Consider the following 12,563-nt stretch of genomic DNA (forward strand, 5'->3'; position numbering starts at 1 on the left):
TGTCTCCCAGCCCCCCCCGCCCCACAGCCAGGGGGAGAACCCAGGAACCCTGTCTCCCAGCCCCCCCGCCCCACAGCCAGAGGGAGAGCCCAGGAACCCTGTCTCCCAGCCCCCCACGCCCCACAGCCAGGGGGAGAACCCAGGAACCCTGTCTCCCAGCCCCCCCGCCCCATAGCCAGGGGGAGAGCCCAGGAACCCTGTCTCCCAGCCCCCCCGCCCCACAGCCAGAGGGAGAGCCCAGGAACCCTGTCTCCCAGCCCCCCCCCCCGCCCCACAGCCAGGGGGAGAACCCAGGAACCCTGTCTCCCAGCCCCCCCGCCCCCCAGCCAGGGGGAGAGCCCAGGAACCCTGTCTCCCAGCCCCCCCGCCCCCCAGCCAGGGGGAGAACCCAGGAACCCTGTCTCCCAGCCCCCCCAGCCAGGGGGAGAACCCAGGAACCCTGTCTCCCAGGCCCCCCCCCCCCCAGCCAGGGGGAGAGCCCAGGAACCCTGTCTCCCAGCCCCCCCCCCCCCCAGCCAGGGGGAGAGCCCAGGAGCCCTGTCTCCCAGCCCCCCCCCCAGCCAGGGGGAGAGCCCAGGAACCCTGTCTCCCAGCCCCCCCCCCCCGCCCCACAGCCAGGGGGAGAACCCAGGAACCCTGTCTCCCAGCCCCCCCGCCCCACAGCCAGAGGGAGAGCCCAGGAACCCTGTCTCCCAGCCCCCCCCCGCCCCACAGCCAGAGGGAGAGCCCAGGAACCCTGTCTCCCAGCCCCCCCGCCCCATAGCCAGGGGGAGAGCCCAGGAACCCTGTCTCCCAGCCCCCCCCGCCCCACAGCCAGAGGGAGAGCCCAGGAACCCTGTCTCCCAGCCCCCCCCCGCCCCACAGCCAGGGGGAGAACCCAGGAACCCTGTCTCCCAGCCCCCCCGCCCCCCAGCCAGGGGGAGAGCCCAGGAACCCTGTCTCCCAGCCCCCCCGCCCCACAGCCAGGGGGAGAACCCAGGAACCCTGTCTCCCAGCCCCCCCAGCCAGGGGGAGAACCCAGGAACCCTGTCTCCCAGCCCCCCCCCCCAGCCAGGGGGAGAGCCCAGGAACCCTGTCTCCCAGCCCCCCCCCCCCCCCCAGCCAGGAGGAGAGCCCAGGAACCCTGTCTCCCAGCCCCCCCCCCCAGCCAGGGGGAGAGCCCAGGAACCCTGTCTCCCAGCCCCCCCCCCCCCCAGCCAGGAGGAGAGCCCAGGAACCCTGTCTCCCAGCCCCCCCCCCACCCAGGGGGAGAACCCAGGAACCCTGTCTCCCAGCCCCCCCAGCCAGGGGGAGAACCCAGGAACCCTGTCTCCCAGCCCCCCCCCCCCCCAGCCAGGAGGAGAGCCCAGGAACCCTGTCTCCCAGCCCCCCCCCCCACCCAGGGGGAGAACCCAGGAACCCTGTCTCCCAGCCCCCCCAGCCAGGGGGAGAACCCAGGAACCCTGTCTCCCAGCCCCCCCCCCCCCCCAGCCAGGGGGAGAGCCCAGGAACCCTGTCTCCCAGCCCCTCCCCCAGCGAGCAGTTAGCCCCTCCTCTTTGGAAGGGGGCGGGGCCCTAGCCATTGGAAAACACGGCACGAGCCCCGGAGGGGGCGGGGCCGCAGCAGCCGTTGGAAAAAGGCGGGAAAAAAGCGTAGGAGGGGCAGTTTCAAGGCTTCCCCTTCCACCCGCGGTGCGACTAGGCGCAGGTGTTAAGGCCCCCCCAGCTCTCTGGACACAGGGCCATGGAGAGGAGTGGACAGAGTGAGGGGGATGGGCGGAGGGGGCACAGCTCCAGCCCCACAGCGCAGGGCGCCCATGGCAGTTACATAGCACCAAGGGGGGCGTCCCACAGCGCCCTGCCCCCTCACGCCAAGGGGGGCGCCCCACAGCGCCCTGCCCCCTCACACCAAGGGGGGCGTCTCACAGCGCCCTGCCCCCTCACACCAAGGGGGGCGTCTCACAGCGCCCTGCCCCCTCACGCCAAGGGGGGTGTCCCACAGCGCCCTGCCCCCTCACGCCAAGGGGTGCCCCACAGCACCCTGCCCCCTCACGCCAAGGGGGGCGCCCCACAGCGCCCTGCCCCCTCACACTGGGGGGTGCCCCACAGCGCCCTGCTTCCTCACACCGGGGGGTGCCCCACAGCGCCCTGCCCCCTCACGCCAAGGGGGGTGCCCCACAGCGCCCTGCCCCCTCACACCAAGGGGGAGCGTTCCACAGCGCCCTGCCCCCTCACGCCAAGGGGGGCGTCCCACAGCGCCCTGCTCCCTCACGCCAAGGGGGGCGCCCCACTGCGCCCTGCCCCCTCACACCGGGGGGGCGTCCCACAGCGCCCTGCTCCCTCACGCCAAGGGGGGTGTCCCACAGCGCCCTGCCCCCTCACACCGGGGGGCGCCCCACAGCGCCCTGCTTCCTCACACCGGGGGGTGCCCCACAGCGCCCTGCCCCCTCACGCCAAGGGGGGCGCCCCACAGCGCCCTGCCCCCTCACACCAAGGGGGAGCGTTCCACAGCGCCCTGCCCCCTCACGCCAAGGGGGGGGCGCCCCACTGTGCCCTGCCCCCTCACACCGGGGGGGCGTCCCACTGCGCCCTGCCCCCTCACACCGGGGGGTGCCCCACTGCGCCCTGCCCCCTCATGCCAAGGGGGGCGCCCCACAGCGCCCTGCCCCCTCACACCGGGGTGGGGGGTGTCCCACTGCGCCCTGCCCCCTCACACCGGGGTGGGGGGTGTCCCACTGCGCCCTGCCCCCTCACGCCAAGGGGGGCGCCCCACAGCGCCCTGCCCCCTCACGCCAAGGGGGGCGCCCCACAGCGCCCTGCTCCCTCACACCAAGGGCGGGCGTCTCACAGCGACCTGCTCCCTCACACCGGAGGGCGCCCCACAGCGCCCTGCCCCCTCACGCCAAGGGGGGCGCCCCACAGCGCCCTGCCCCCTCACGCCAAGGGCGGTGCCCCACAGTGCCCTGCCCCCTCACATCGGGGGGCGTCCCACAGCACCCTGCTCCCTCACGCCAAGGGGGCGTCTCACAGCGCCCTGCTCCCTCACACGTTGGGCCACGGTACCCTTGTTGCCCCCACCAGGGACCAGCAAGCCCCCAATGCCTTCCTCCCACCAAGCAGGGGTTAGCGCCAAGGCAATCCCACAGTGCCCGTCTCCCTCGTGCCCTGGGCTGGATAAAGCCGAGTCCAGCCTGCAATGCCTTCTCTAGCCCGTTGTGGGGGCGGGTAAATCCCCAGTTACAGGCTCGGGGGGAATTCTCAAAGCAATTGATTTTTTTGTTTCCTCTTCCCAGTTCCCAGCAGCTTCACGCCCAAGGCAGAGGAGCTGCTAGTGCTGGTGAAACAACTGCAGGATGGTACCCACGAGCTGGGTGTGGTGTTTAAGCAACCGGGAATCAGGGTCCTCTCCCCAGCTCTGGAAGGAGATTGGGACACGTTGGTCGGGGGGGGGGGGGGCAGCTAGGCGCTAGGAGTCCTGGGCTCTGTACCTGGCCCTGCAAGGGGAGTAGGGTCCAGTGGTTGGGGTGGGGGGGGGGGGGGGGAAGCTGGGATTCTTGGGTTCTACCTCCAGGTCTAGGAAAGGAGTGGGACCTAGAGGCGGGGCGGGGGGGGAGGCCTGCAAGCCAGGACACTTGGGTTTTCTCCCCAGCTCTGGGAGGAGGGGGGCATCTAGCCTGGAGTCTGTAAGGGGGGGGCTCTTGTTCTTTTCCTGGCTCTGCCCATGACTTTCGGTGTGACTTCTCTGTGTCTCAGTCCCCTGCCCCTCCGTAAGCGGAGCCAGGAATAACCGCTTCCCCCCCGGGCACGCTCCAAAGAGCTGGGGGTGAAGGACCCTTGTCAGGAGCACAACCAGGCAAGCCCTTCCCCTTCCCTCCGCAGCAGGGACACTGGAGCCCCGAATGGACGACCTGGTAGGAAGGCTCAGGAAACTGCAGCGAGGTGAGGGGAGGGGAGGGGAAGGGAAGGGAGAGTGCTCCCGTTACAGCCTGTTCCCCCGCACCCTCATTGCCGGGACCGTAGCACTGCCCCCCATGTCCCCGCCAACATTTGAATTGCTAAATAGGGGTATGTCTACACTACCGCCCTAGTTCGAACTAGGGTGGTTAATGTAGGCAACCGAAGTTGCAAATGAAGCCTGGGATTTGAATTTCCCGGGCTTCATTTGCATATTGCCGGGCGCCGCCATTTTTAAATGTCCGCTAGTTCGGACTCTGTGCCCACGGCTACACGCGGCACGGACTAGGTAGTTCGGATTAGGCTTCCTATTCCGAACTACCGTTACTCCTCGTGGAACCCCTCTGTCTACCCCTCCCCACGTACACCCCTCCGTCTATCCACCCCTCCTCATTACACACCCCACCTCTCCAGCCCCAAAGAAGTCTCTCTCTCTCTCTCCTCACCTTCCCCCCAACCCGCTTGGTCTTGCCATAGCTAAGCAGGCTCTGAGCCAGGAGCTGCAGGACAGCCAGGCGCGCAGCAAGGAATTGCAGGAAGAGCTGGAGGAGCGTAAGTCACCCCCGCCCGGCACGGTTCCACGTTGCTCCTCAGGTCATTGGGTCGGATTCTCCAAGGAGCCTGTCTCCTGCCGGGCCGCGGCTTCCTGCTTCGTATCTGCGGGTCACTGCCTCCGTGGATGTGGTTGCAGAAATCCGGGGATCGTTTCTGTGCCCACGGATACAAATGTTGTGCCCTCTCAGGGCTCTATTAATCACTCGAAGGATTTGGGCCATGGGATCTTCTGAGCTCTCTGACAGCAGCCCCCTTTTGCACTGCAGACAACACCCCTACCCGGCTGCATGCTCGGGGGCTGGACCCCCTGTCAGCAGGTGGGATATGTCCCCACATCCCAGAGGACACGGGTAGAGCCCTGTGCGGACCTGTATCCGCACCCACAAAAAGAGCCGTGGAGATCTGCCTTGCCATCCGCAGAGGCGCAGCCCATGGCTAGAAAGCGGATATCTGCAGGCTCGCAGGGCACTCGATTCGGGTCCCAGCCTGGTTGTTTCCCGCCCCCCTCTTGCAGTGAACGTGGAGAAGTCGAACCTGGAGGAAATCTGCAGCCAGAAGCAAGGTGAGAGCAGGCTTTTACCAGGAGGGAAGGCAGCTTGACTGAGGGACACAGGAAGGGCTGGACCGCCGGGGGAGGGTGCTGACCGTGTCCGTCCAGCGCTTTGAGACCCACCCATGAGACGGGCTTGAGAAGAGACAGGTGTGATCGTTACCAGCTTGCATACCGTGTGGGCTCCTGTGTGGCCCCTCCCAGCCCCCTCTGTTAAAGAGACTTCGTTCTCTCTCCTGCCGGGGGGGCTGTGTCCCCCAGTTACCCCCACCGGGGGCTCTGTGTGTCCCCTTTGCCCCCTGCCCTCACACCAGGGTCCCCCAATTTCCCCCATCCCAGGCCCTCTGTGTGTCCTCCATTCCCCATCCTCTCATAGCAGGGTTCCCTGCCCCCATCTGTCTGGCAATCTTCTCTTCGGTCCATTGGAGCTGCCCGAGGGCAGGCCGGAGCGAGCCCCTGGGCTGTGGGGTGGCCCCAGCAGGGAGCCAGGACCCCTGCACTAACACTTCTGTTCCCTCCAGAGCTGCTCCGGACCCTGCAGCTCCGCTCCCAGGAGACGGAGGCGGAAGGCCAGAGGTGAAAGGGGCAGGAGGGAGGGATGGAGATGCAGAAGGGGTGGGGGGATATAGCGGGGTAGTCACAAGGGGGGTCTGAGAGACAGAGAGGGGAGGAGTCCTGCGTTCTCCCCCAGGGCTCTGGGAGAGGAGGGAGGTCCAGGTGACTTGCGGGGGGGGGGGGGGGCGAGGGCTGGGAGCCAGGACCCCTGGGTTCTGGTCGTGTTGTTGCCTGACGTTGTTGCTTCTGCTTCCCTGCCCCTGTCGAGTCACCTGGGGAAGGTGTTTCGGGGCCCTCTTTGTCCCCAGCCACCTCTGGGAGCCAGGCGGCCGGCTTACCAGGCTGGGCTGCTTGGGTTGCAGGCAGCAGGCGCTGACCCAGGAGCGGAAGCAGCACATCGAGGAGCTGGCGGCCAAGATCCAGGAGGAGAAGCTGAAGCAGAGGAAACACAGGTACCTACTGCCTGCCTCCCCACCCAACCCGGCCCTGCGCCCTGGAGATGGGCATGTGTCATACCCAGCACCTACGCTCCGAGGCCACTCCGGGCAGCCGGGAGAGCAGTGCATTCTGGGATCTCCCGCTGCTCCCTTCTCTCCCTGAGGTCCATGACAGGGCAGCCCGAAGCTCAAAGGAAATCACTTGGCGCGTCCGGGGCATTCAGCCTTGGGCAAGCCCTGTGCGCCGGCCAGGCAGAGTGATGGGAAAGGGCACACCCCGCTTTGTCCGCTTGCCGCCTGGCCCTGGTGTGCAGCGGCGGTGTCCTGCAGCCTGCGCCTCTGCCCCGTCCTGTGCCCTGGGCACATTCCTGTTCTGCACAGGAAATTAGCAGCAGATAATTAACCGGCTGCCAGGCCCGCAGCTGAGGAGCACTTGGCCTAGGCAGTTGTGGGTTTGCTACGGGCCCTTGCTTGCCAGCGCCTGCTCACCAGAGGCCCTCTGGGGGAGAATTCCGCCTCTCCACTAGAGACCCCCTTTGTCGCTCTCCCACAACACACACACTGCACTGCATATAACACGCTCTGCGTGTGTCCCTGATGCCCCCTGCTGGAGGGGAACCGCCCTGCACGTTGTGTATTTGTGCGTGCCACACAACACACCACAGAACCACTTGCCCAGGAACCTATCCCTGCCACAAACCCCGTTGCCAGCTCTGCCCACGGATCTATACAAACGTCACCATCCCAGGACCTAACCGCGTCTGCCAGGGGCTCAGACGCCCGCACATCCTCTAATGTGATCTGTGCTATCAAGGGCCCGCAATGCCCCTCTGCCATGGATATTGGCCAAACTGGACAGCTCCTGCCCCAAAGGATAAACGGACACAAATCAGACCTCCAGAAAGGCAACACAGACACACTTGTAGGGGCACCTTAACCTCCCTGGGCACTCAGTCATGGATTGAAAGCAGCCGTCCTTCTACACAAGCATTTCAAAAGCCAGTTCCAAAGGGAGACAGCTGAACCAGCGTTCCTTTGAGAATTCCACACGCTCAGCTTAGCACTGAATAAGGCTCGGCTGGCTAACACCCTCCAAAAGCAATTTCCCCTCACTGGATAGTCACATCCCCACCCCACATCCTCCGACTTGCTTAGCTTCATTCACACAAGCAACTTCTCCCTTATACATTCCCCCTGCTTCTGTAACGTCCGCCCCAATGCATCTGATGAAGGGGGCTTTACCCACAAAAGCTCAGGCCCTGCTACATCGGTGAGTCTGAGGTGTGATAGGACTCCTCGGCTGTGTGTGTGTACGTGCCGCCCCACGGCCGGAGGCACTTTGTGTGTGTGTGTGTCACTGCCAGCCCCCTGCTGCAGGGCATAAGCCCTACCGGTGTGTCTGTGTGGTTCTGTCGTGGGTCTTTGCACCGCAGCAGTGCTCTGTGCCCCACGGCAGCCTCTCACCCCCTGTTTTTTCCAGGCTGGAATTTGAGCAGCTGCTGGAGGAGCTGATGGCGAAGCACAAGACCCTCCAGGAATGCCATGTAAGAGCCACGGGGGGTCCCTGTGCTGTTCCCATGCCAGCTGGGATTGGAGGGGGATCCAAGGGAATGCCCCCTAGGCGCAGATATGGGGTACAACTCTACTGGCAGGGGTCATGCACGTGTGTGGGAGGGAGTGGGTTCGAGCAGGAGTGGCTGGGAGCCAGGACTCCTGGGTTCTCTCCCTGGCTCAGAGAGGGGACGGGGGGAGTGGTTAGAAAGGGGGTGGGGGGTTTGGGTGCCAGGACTGGGGCTGGGAACACGAAATGCTGGCAAAAAGCAAGTCTGTCCTCAGTGCTGCTCTGTGGCCCCTGCCAGCAAAATGCTCGGGGTAGGGAGCTGACGTAAGGCCTATGGGGGCAGTGGAGCTCTCTGGCTGCTTCAAGCTGCCGCTCCCCCTTGGAGACCAGGCCTCCGTCGGGGAAAGAGCCATTTATGGGGGGATTAGGGTGAGGGAAGCCAGTGGATGTTCCCCCCCCAGCCCTGTGGCAGCCTGCTCTGTGGTGAATTCCTTCCCCCTCCTCCTAGAGCTTGGAAAAGCTGGCCGCCGAGATCCACAGCATGGCCGAGAGCAAGGAGCATTTGCTGAGCGAAGGTGACGAATCTCTCCGGCCCCGCTTCCCAGCTGTGAAAGGGGCAGAATAATCCTCCCTCGGGGCTGTCTCATTCGAGTGCAGATGCGTGGGTCAGGACCTGCCTCTTGGTTGGGGTCTGGGCGGTGCCCATCAGAATGGGACCCTGATCTCTGTCGGGGATCTTGGGGGTCTCGCTCCAGGAGTCGGGCCTCGTGCCTTCTCCCTGAGACCCCTGCACCGGAGTGATGTGGCCCCGTGCCGCCGTTTCTGTCCTTTGCCCTAGACCGGCTGATCCAAGCCAGCCTGGCCCAGGTTGAGAAGCAGCTGGACTCCCTGCCCCAGGCCAGGGCAGCTCTCAGCCAGGAGAGGATGTTCCTGAAGAGCCAGGAGGCTAGCACGGCCCTGTGAGTGTGGAGCGCCCCCAGCCCTGTGCCAGCCACCAATGGAGCATATTGCATCAGTACAGCCCGAGCAGGATGCCTGGTCCCACCCCTGGATCTGGGAGGAGAGTGAGGGCTAGCGGTTAGAGCATGGTGATTGGCAGACAGGATTCCTTGGATTCTCTCTGTGGCTCTGGAAGGGGAGCTGGGTCTAGTGGTTACCGCTGGGAGCCAGGACTCCTGGGTTCTCCCCTTGGCTATAGGAAGGGAAAGGTGTCTAGTGGTTACAGCATGGGGGGACTGGCAGACAGGACTCCTTGGATTCTCTCTGTGGCTTTGGAAGGGGAGCTGGGTCTAGTGGTTAGCACTGGGAGCCAGGACTCCTTGGTACTCTCTGGAGCAGTGAGGACAGCCCAGGTGCTGGCGTGAAAGCAAACATCTGGGCTAGTGGGGAGAGTGCCTAGGGGCAGCGTGGGCAGAGGCAGAGAGGCAGTTGGCAAGGTGAATGCAGGGAGAGCTGTTTCCAGCACAGCCTGCCTTGCCGGGGGATGGCTGCTGTCCATCACCGAGGCGGCTGGGCTGCTCCATGCTTTCTATTGTCTCCAGGCAGCTGTTCCAGCAGGAAAACAAGAGCGCGACTGAGCATCTGGAGGCAGCGTCACTCCGGCACTCAGAACTGCAGCAGAAGTACAAGAGGTGAGCGTGGGGGCAGGCTGGGAGCCCAGACCCCTGGGTTCTAGCCTGGCTCGGAGGGTGGGACCGAGGGGGTTAGTGCAGTGGGGCTGGGCGCCCCAGGCTCTGACTGGTGTGTCCAGGAAACTCCCCTGGCCAGTCCCAACCTGGCGGGGTCCTTTCCCCCTCCTTCCACTCTCCCTGTGTTCCCAGAGGGTTCTGGGATTCCTCGCTGTCCAGTGGCTCCGGGCCCCCAGAAGTGGCGGTGAGTCTCTGCTGGGAGGAAGGACTCTGCCACACCCCTTGTGCAGTGTAACCCTTCCTCTCTGTGACGGGCGCCGCTGCCCTGGCGATGGGCCCAGCCAGGTGCCCCCCTTGTTTGATAGAACCGTTATTTCTGGTCCCTTCCAGGCTGGCGGCCGAGCTGGAGGCCCAGCAGGTGAGGATGGCGGCGACAAAGGGAAACTGTTGACAGGACTCTGTGCTGCCAAAGGGGCAGGGCTTGGCTGGCGAGTCCATTGACCGGCACATCCGCACGTGGCCAGAATTCCCCCAAGAGACAGACAGACAGAGAGGGGTGTGCAGGAAGGACACGGGTGCAGGGGCATGTTGGGATGGGGAGATGGATGGAGAAGTGGGGAGAGGAGAGACGACAAGGTGGGGAGTTTAGAGGAAGAGCTGGCAGGCAGGAAGTGAGTGAAGACTGGCAGGCAGGAGGTGTGCGAGGGCTGGCTGGCTGGTGGGAAGTGTGCGAGGTGTTGCTGGGAGATGTGAGAGGTGTGGCTGGCTGGTTGGTGGGAGGAGTGTAAGCCATGGCTGGCTGGTGCAAGGTGTGCGAGGCGTGGCTGGCTGGCTGGTGGGAGGTATGTGAGGGCTGGCTGGCTGGTGTGAGGTGTGCAAGGAGTGGCTGGCAGGTGCAAGGTGTGTGAGGCATGGCTGGCTGGTGGGAAGTGTGCGAGGCGTGGCTGGCTGATGGGAGGTGTGCGTTGTGTAGCTGGCTGGAGGGAGGTGTGCGAGGGCTGGCTGGCTGGCGCAAGGTGTGCGAGGCGTGGCTGGTGCAAGGTGTGCGAGGGCTGGCTGGCTGGCGGGAGGTGTGCGAGGCGTGGCTGGCTGGCGGGAGGTGTGCGAGGGCTGGCTGGCTGGTGCGAAGTGTGCGAGGCGTGGCTGGCTGGTGGGAGGTATGCGAGGCGTGGCTGGCTGGTGCGAGGTGTGCGAGGGCTGGCTGGCTGGTGGGAGGTGTGCGAGGTATGGCTGGCTGGTGCGAGGTGTGCGAGGCGTGGCTGGCTGGTGGGAGGTATGCGAGGCGTGGCTGGCTGGTGGGAGGTGTGCGAGGGCTGGCTGGCTGGTGCGAGGTGTGCGAGGCGTGGCTGGCTGGTGGGAGGTATGCGAGGCGTGGCTGGCTGGTGCGAGGTGTGCGAGGGCTGGCTGGCTGGTGGGAGGTGTGCGAGGTATGGCTGGCTGGTGCAAGGTGTGCGAGGGCTGGCTGGCTGGAGGTGTGCGAGGTGTGACTGGCTGGTGCGAGGTGTGCGAGGCATGGCTGGCTGGCGGGAGGTGTGCGAAGCGTGGCTGGTGTGAGGTGTGCGAGGGCTGGCTGGCAGGAGGTGTGCGAGGCGTGGCTGGCTGGTGCATGGTGTGCGAGGGCTGGCTGGCTGGTGCGAGGTGTGTGAGATTACAGTGTCTGCTTTCCAAGTTCCTGCTGGTGCCCACCTCCGCTGGGATGCTCAGCAGTCGCTCACACTCCTTTGGCCGTGCTGGCTCCCTCAAGATAACTGGTGGGGCTGAGTGGTCCCTTTGGTGGGACCCACGGCCCTTCCCTAAATGCCCAGCAGTGGGGTGGGCTGGCTCCTGCAGCCATTCCTGGGCCAGAGTGCTCAGGGCTGGCTCCGTCCCTCGCTGTTGGGGTGGGATCCAATGCCTGGTGCCAGTGTGTGTTCCCATCCAGCTGTGACCCACCGTCCTGACTGGGGGCACGGTGACCCCCCCAATCTCCCTCACCTGCTCTGCCCCACAGCAGGGAACTGGGGGCAGTTCAGCCAGCATGGAAACAGCTGCCTAAAAGCCACGGCCGCTCTGCAAGCACCCCAGCTCCTAGAGCGGAAATCGGCCTGGAGTTACGTCGCCTCTGGACACAACCGTCTCCTTGTGGTGAATAAAGACTTCCTGCTTACGCCCCTGCTGTGCCCGGTTATTGGACTCGGGGCAGGGGCGAAGGGTCCGGTTCTGCGGAGGATGGGGGTCGCGTGGGGAGGGGCCACGGGGAACTAGTCTGCTGAGAGAGCTTGTTCGCCTGCGAGCGAGCGAGTCCGTCTGTCCATCCATCTGCTTGTTTGAGAGCTCCTAAATGAACGAGCTAGGACCCGCAAATTCGGTAGGCGGCTTCCTCTTCCCAGAACTTAACGCAAGGCCAGGACAAGGGGACGTGCCCGGGATGCGACAGTTTTCCAGAACATAGAAAGGGAGGGGGCTGCTAGCAGGGACAGTTATAAGTGTAATGACCACAGGGGGGCAGCAAGGGGCCAGCGATGGGGACTGGGGCAGCAGCGGCTCCGGGGAATCCCACCCGGCCAGCATGGTCCCCACCATGGCCAGTCCCGGGGGGGCCACCGCCCAAGCAGTGAGGTCTCCGCCGGTTCCTACGCCCCATACGCCCCAGCCCTGAAGGACCTACCTGAGCAATGCTGGGTAAATCTTCTAGTATTTAATAACGGGCCAGCAGGAGACCGTCTAACCGGATCCCGTGGCTGGAAGTTGAAGCTGGACAGAGTCAGCCTGGGAATAAGGCATCCGTTTTGAATGGGGAGAGGAATTAGCCAATTCCCCAAGGAGCATGGTGGATTCTCGGCCTGGCTCTCAGCTCTGGGAGGGAGCAGTGGATAGCAGATGGGATATGGCTGTGTTTGGCCGTGCACATCTGAGTGGTGTATCCTGTGGAACTCCTTGCTGCAGGGTATCAGGGAGGCAAAGAACAAAGGTGAATTGAAATAAGTGAATTTCACATGGGAGACCACGAACAGAAGCACCCCCCCAGCTGGGACATGCACTCCTAGTCTCCAGACTTCGGACACTCGGCGCCCACGGCCTGCTCCCTGGAAGGTGGGGGGCTATGGTACGCGGTTGGGGAGACACTGTCCTGCATGCTCACGGCTGCGTGGAGCGCGGGTCCCAAAGGGGCCTATGGCAGCCAGGGGAAGTTGCAGGAGGGCAGGCACAACCGCAGAGGCTGCCAGGAGGGGGGCAGCGTGTGCAGCTGCGTTGCAGCGGGGCTGGGCCACGGAGCACCAGGGGTGCCCTGGAGCCCCCATGCCCTCCAAGCTGGCTGGGCCTTGTGTCGCTGGGAGCCAGGGCTCCTGGGCCCTCCCCTCCCC

General features: G+C 65.0%; 1 protein-coding gene across 2 annotated transcripts; it reads left to right on the plus strand.

The window, feature by feature from the left end:
- The first annotated feature begins 1,616 nt into the window (after nt 1-1,616).
- On the plus strand, nt 1,617-11,369 carry LOC102450016 (synaptonemal complex central element protein 1). 2 transcript variants are annotated; one of them, XM_075914916.1, is made up of 13 exons: nt 1,617-1,742; nt 3,273-3,335; nt 3,859-3,918; nt 4,411-4,485; nt 5,003-5,050; nt 5,560-5,614; nt 5,956-6,045; nt 7,511-7,574; nt 8,100-8,166; nt 8,430-8,550; nt 9,133-9,222; nt 9,610-9,637; nt 11,213-11,369. In XM_075914916.1, the coding sequence occupies exons 1-13, from the start codon at nt 1,724-1,726 to the stop codon at nt 11,252-11,254; spliced, it is 822 nt and encodes a 273-aa protein (XP_075771031.1). In that variant the 5' UTR covers nt 1,617-1,723; the 3' UTR covers nt 11,255-11,369. The 2 variants fall into 2 exon arrangements, with proteins under 2 accessions (XP_075771031.1, XP_075771030.1); XM_075914915.1 differs by having other exon boundaries at nt 1,623-1,742; nt 11,210-11,369.
- Nucleotides 11,370-12,563: the final 1,194 nt, after the last annotated feature.

The sequence above is a fragment of the Pelodiscus sinensis genome, unplaced genomic scaffold, assembly GCF_049634645.1.
Source record: "Pelodiscus sinensis isolate JC-2024 unplaced genomic scaffold, ASM4963464v1 ctg59, whole genome shotgun sequence".
Lineage (NCBI taxonomy): Eukaryota > Metazoa > Chordata > Testudines > Trionychidae > Pelodiscus > Pelodiscus sinensis.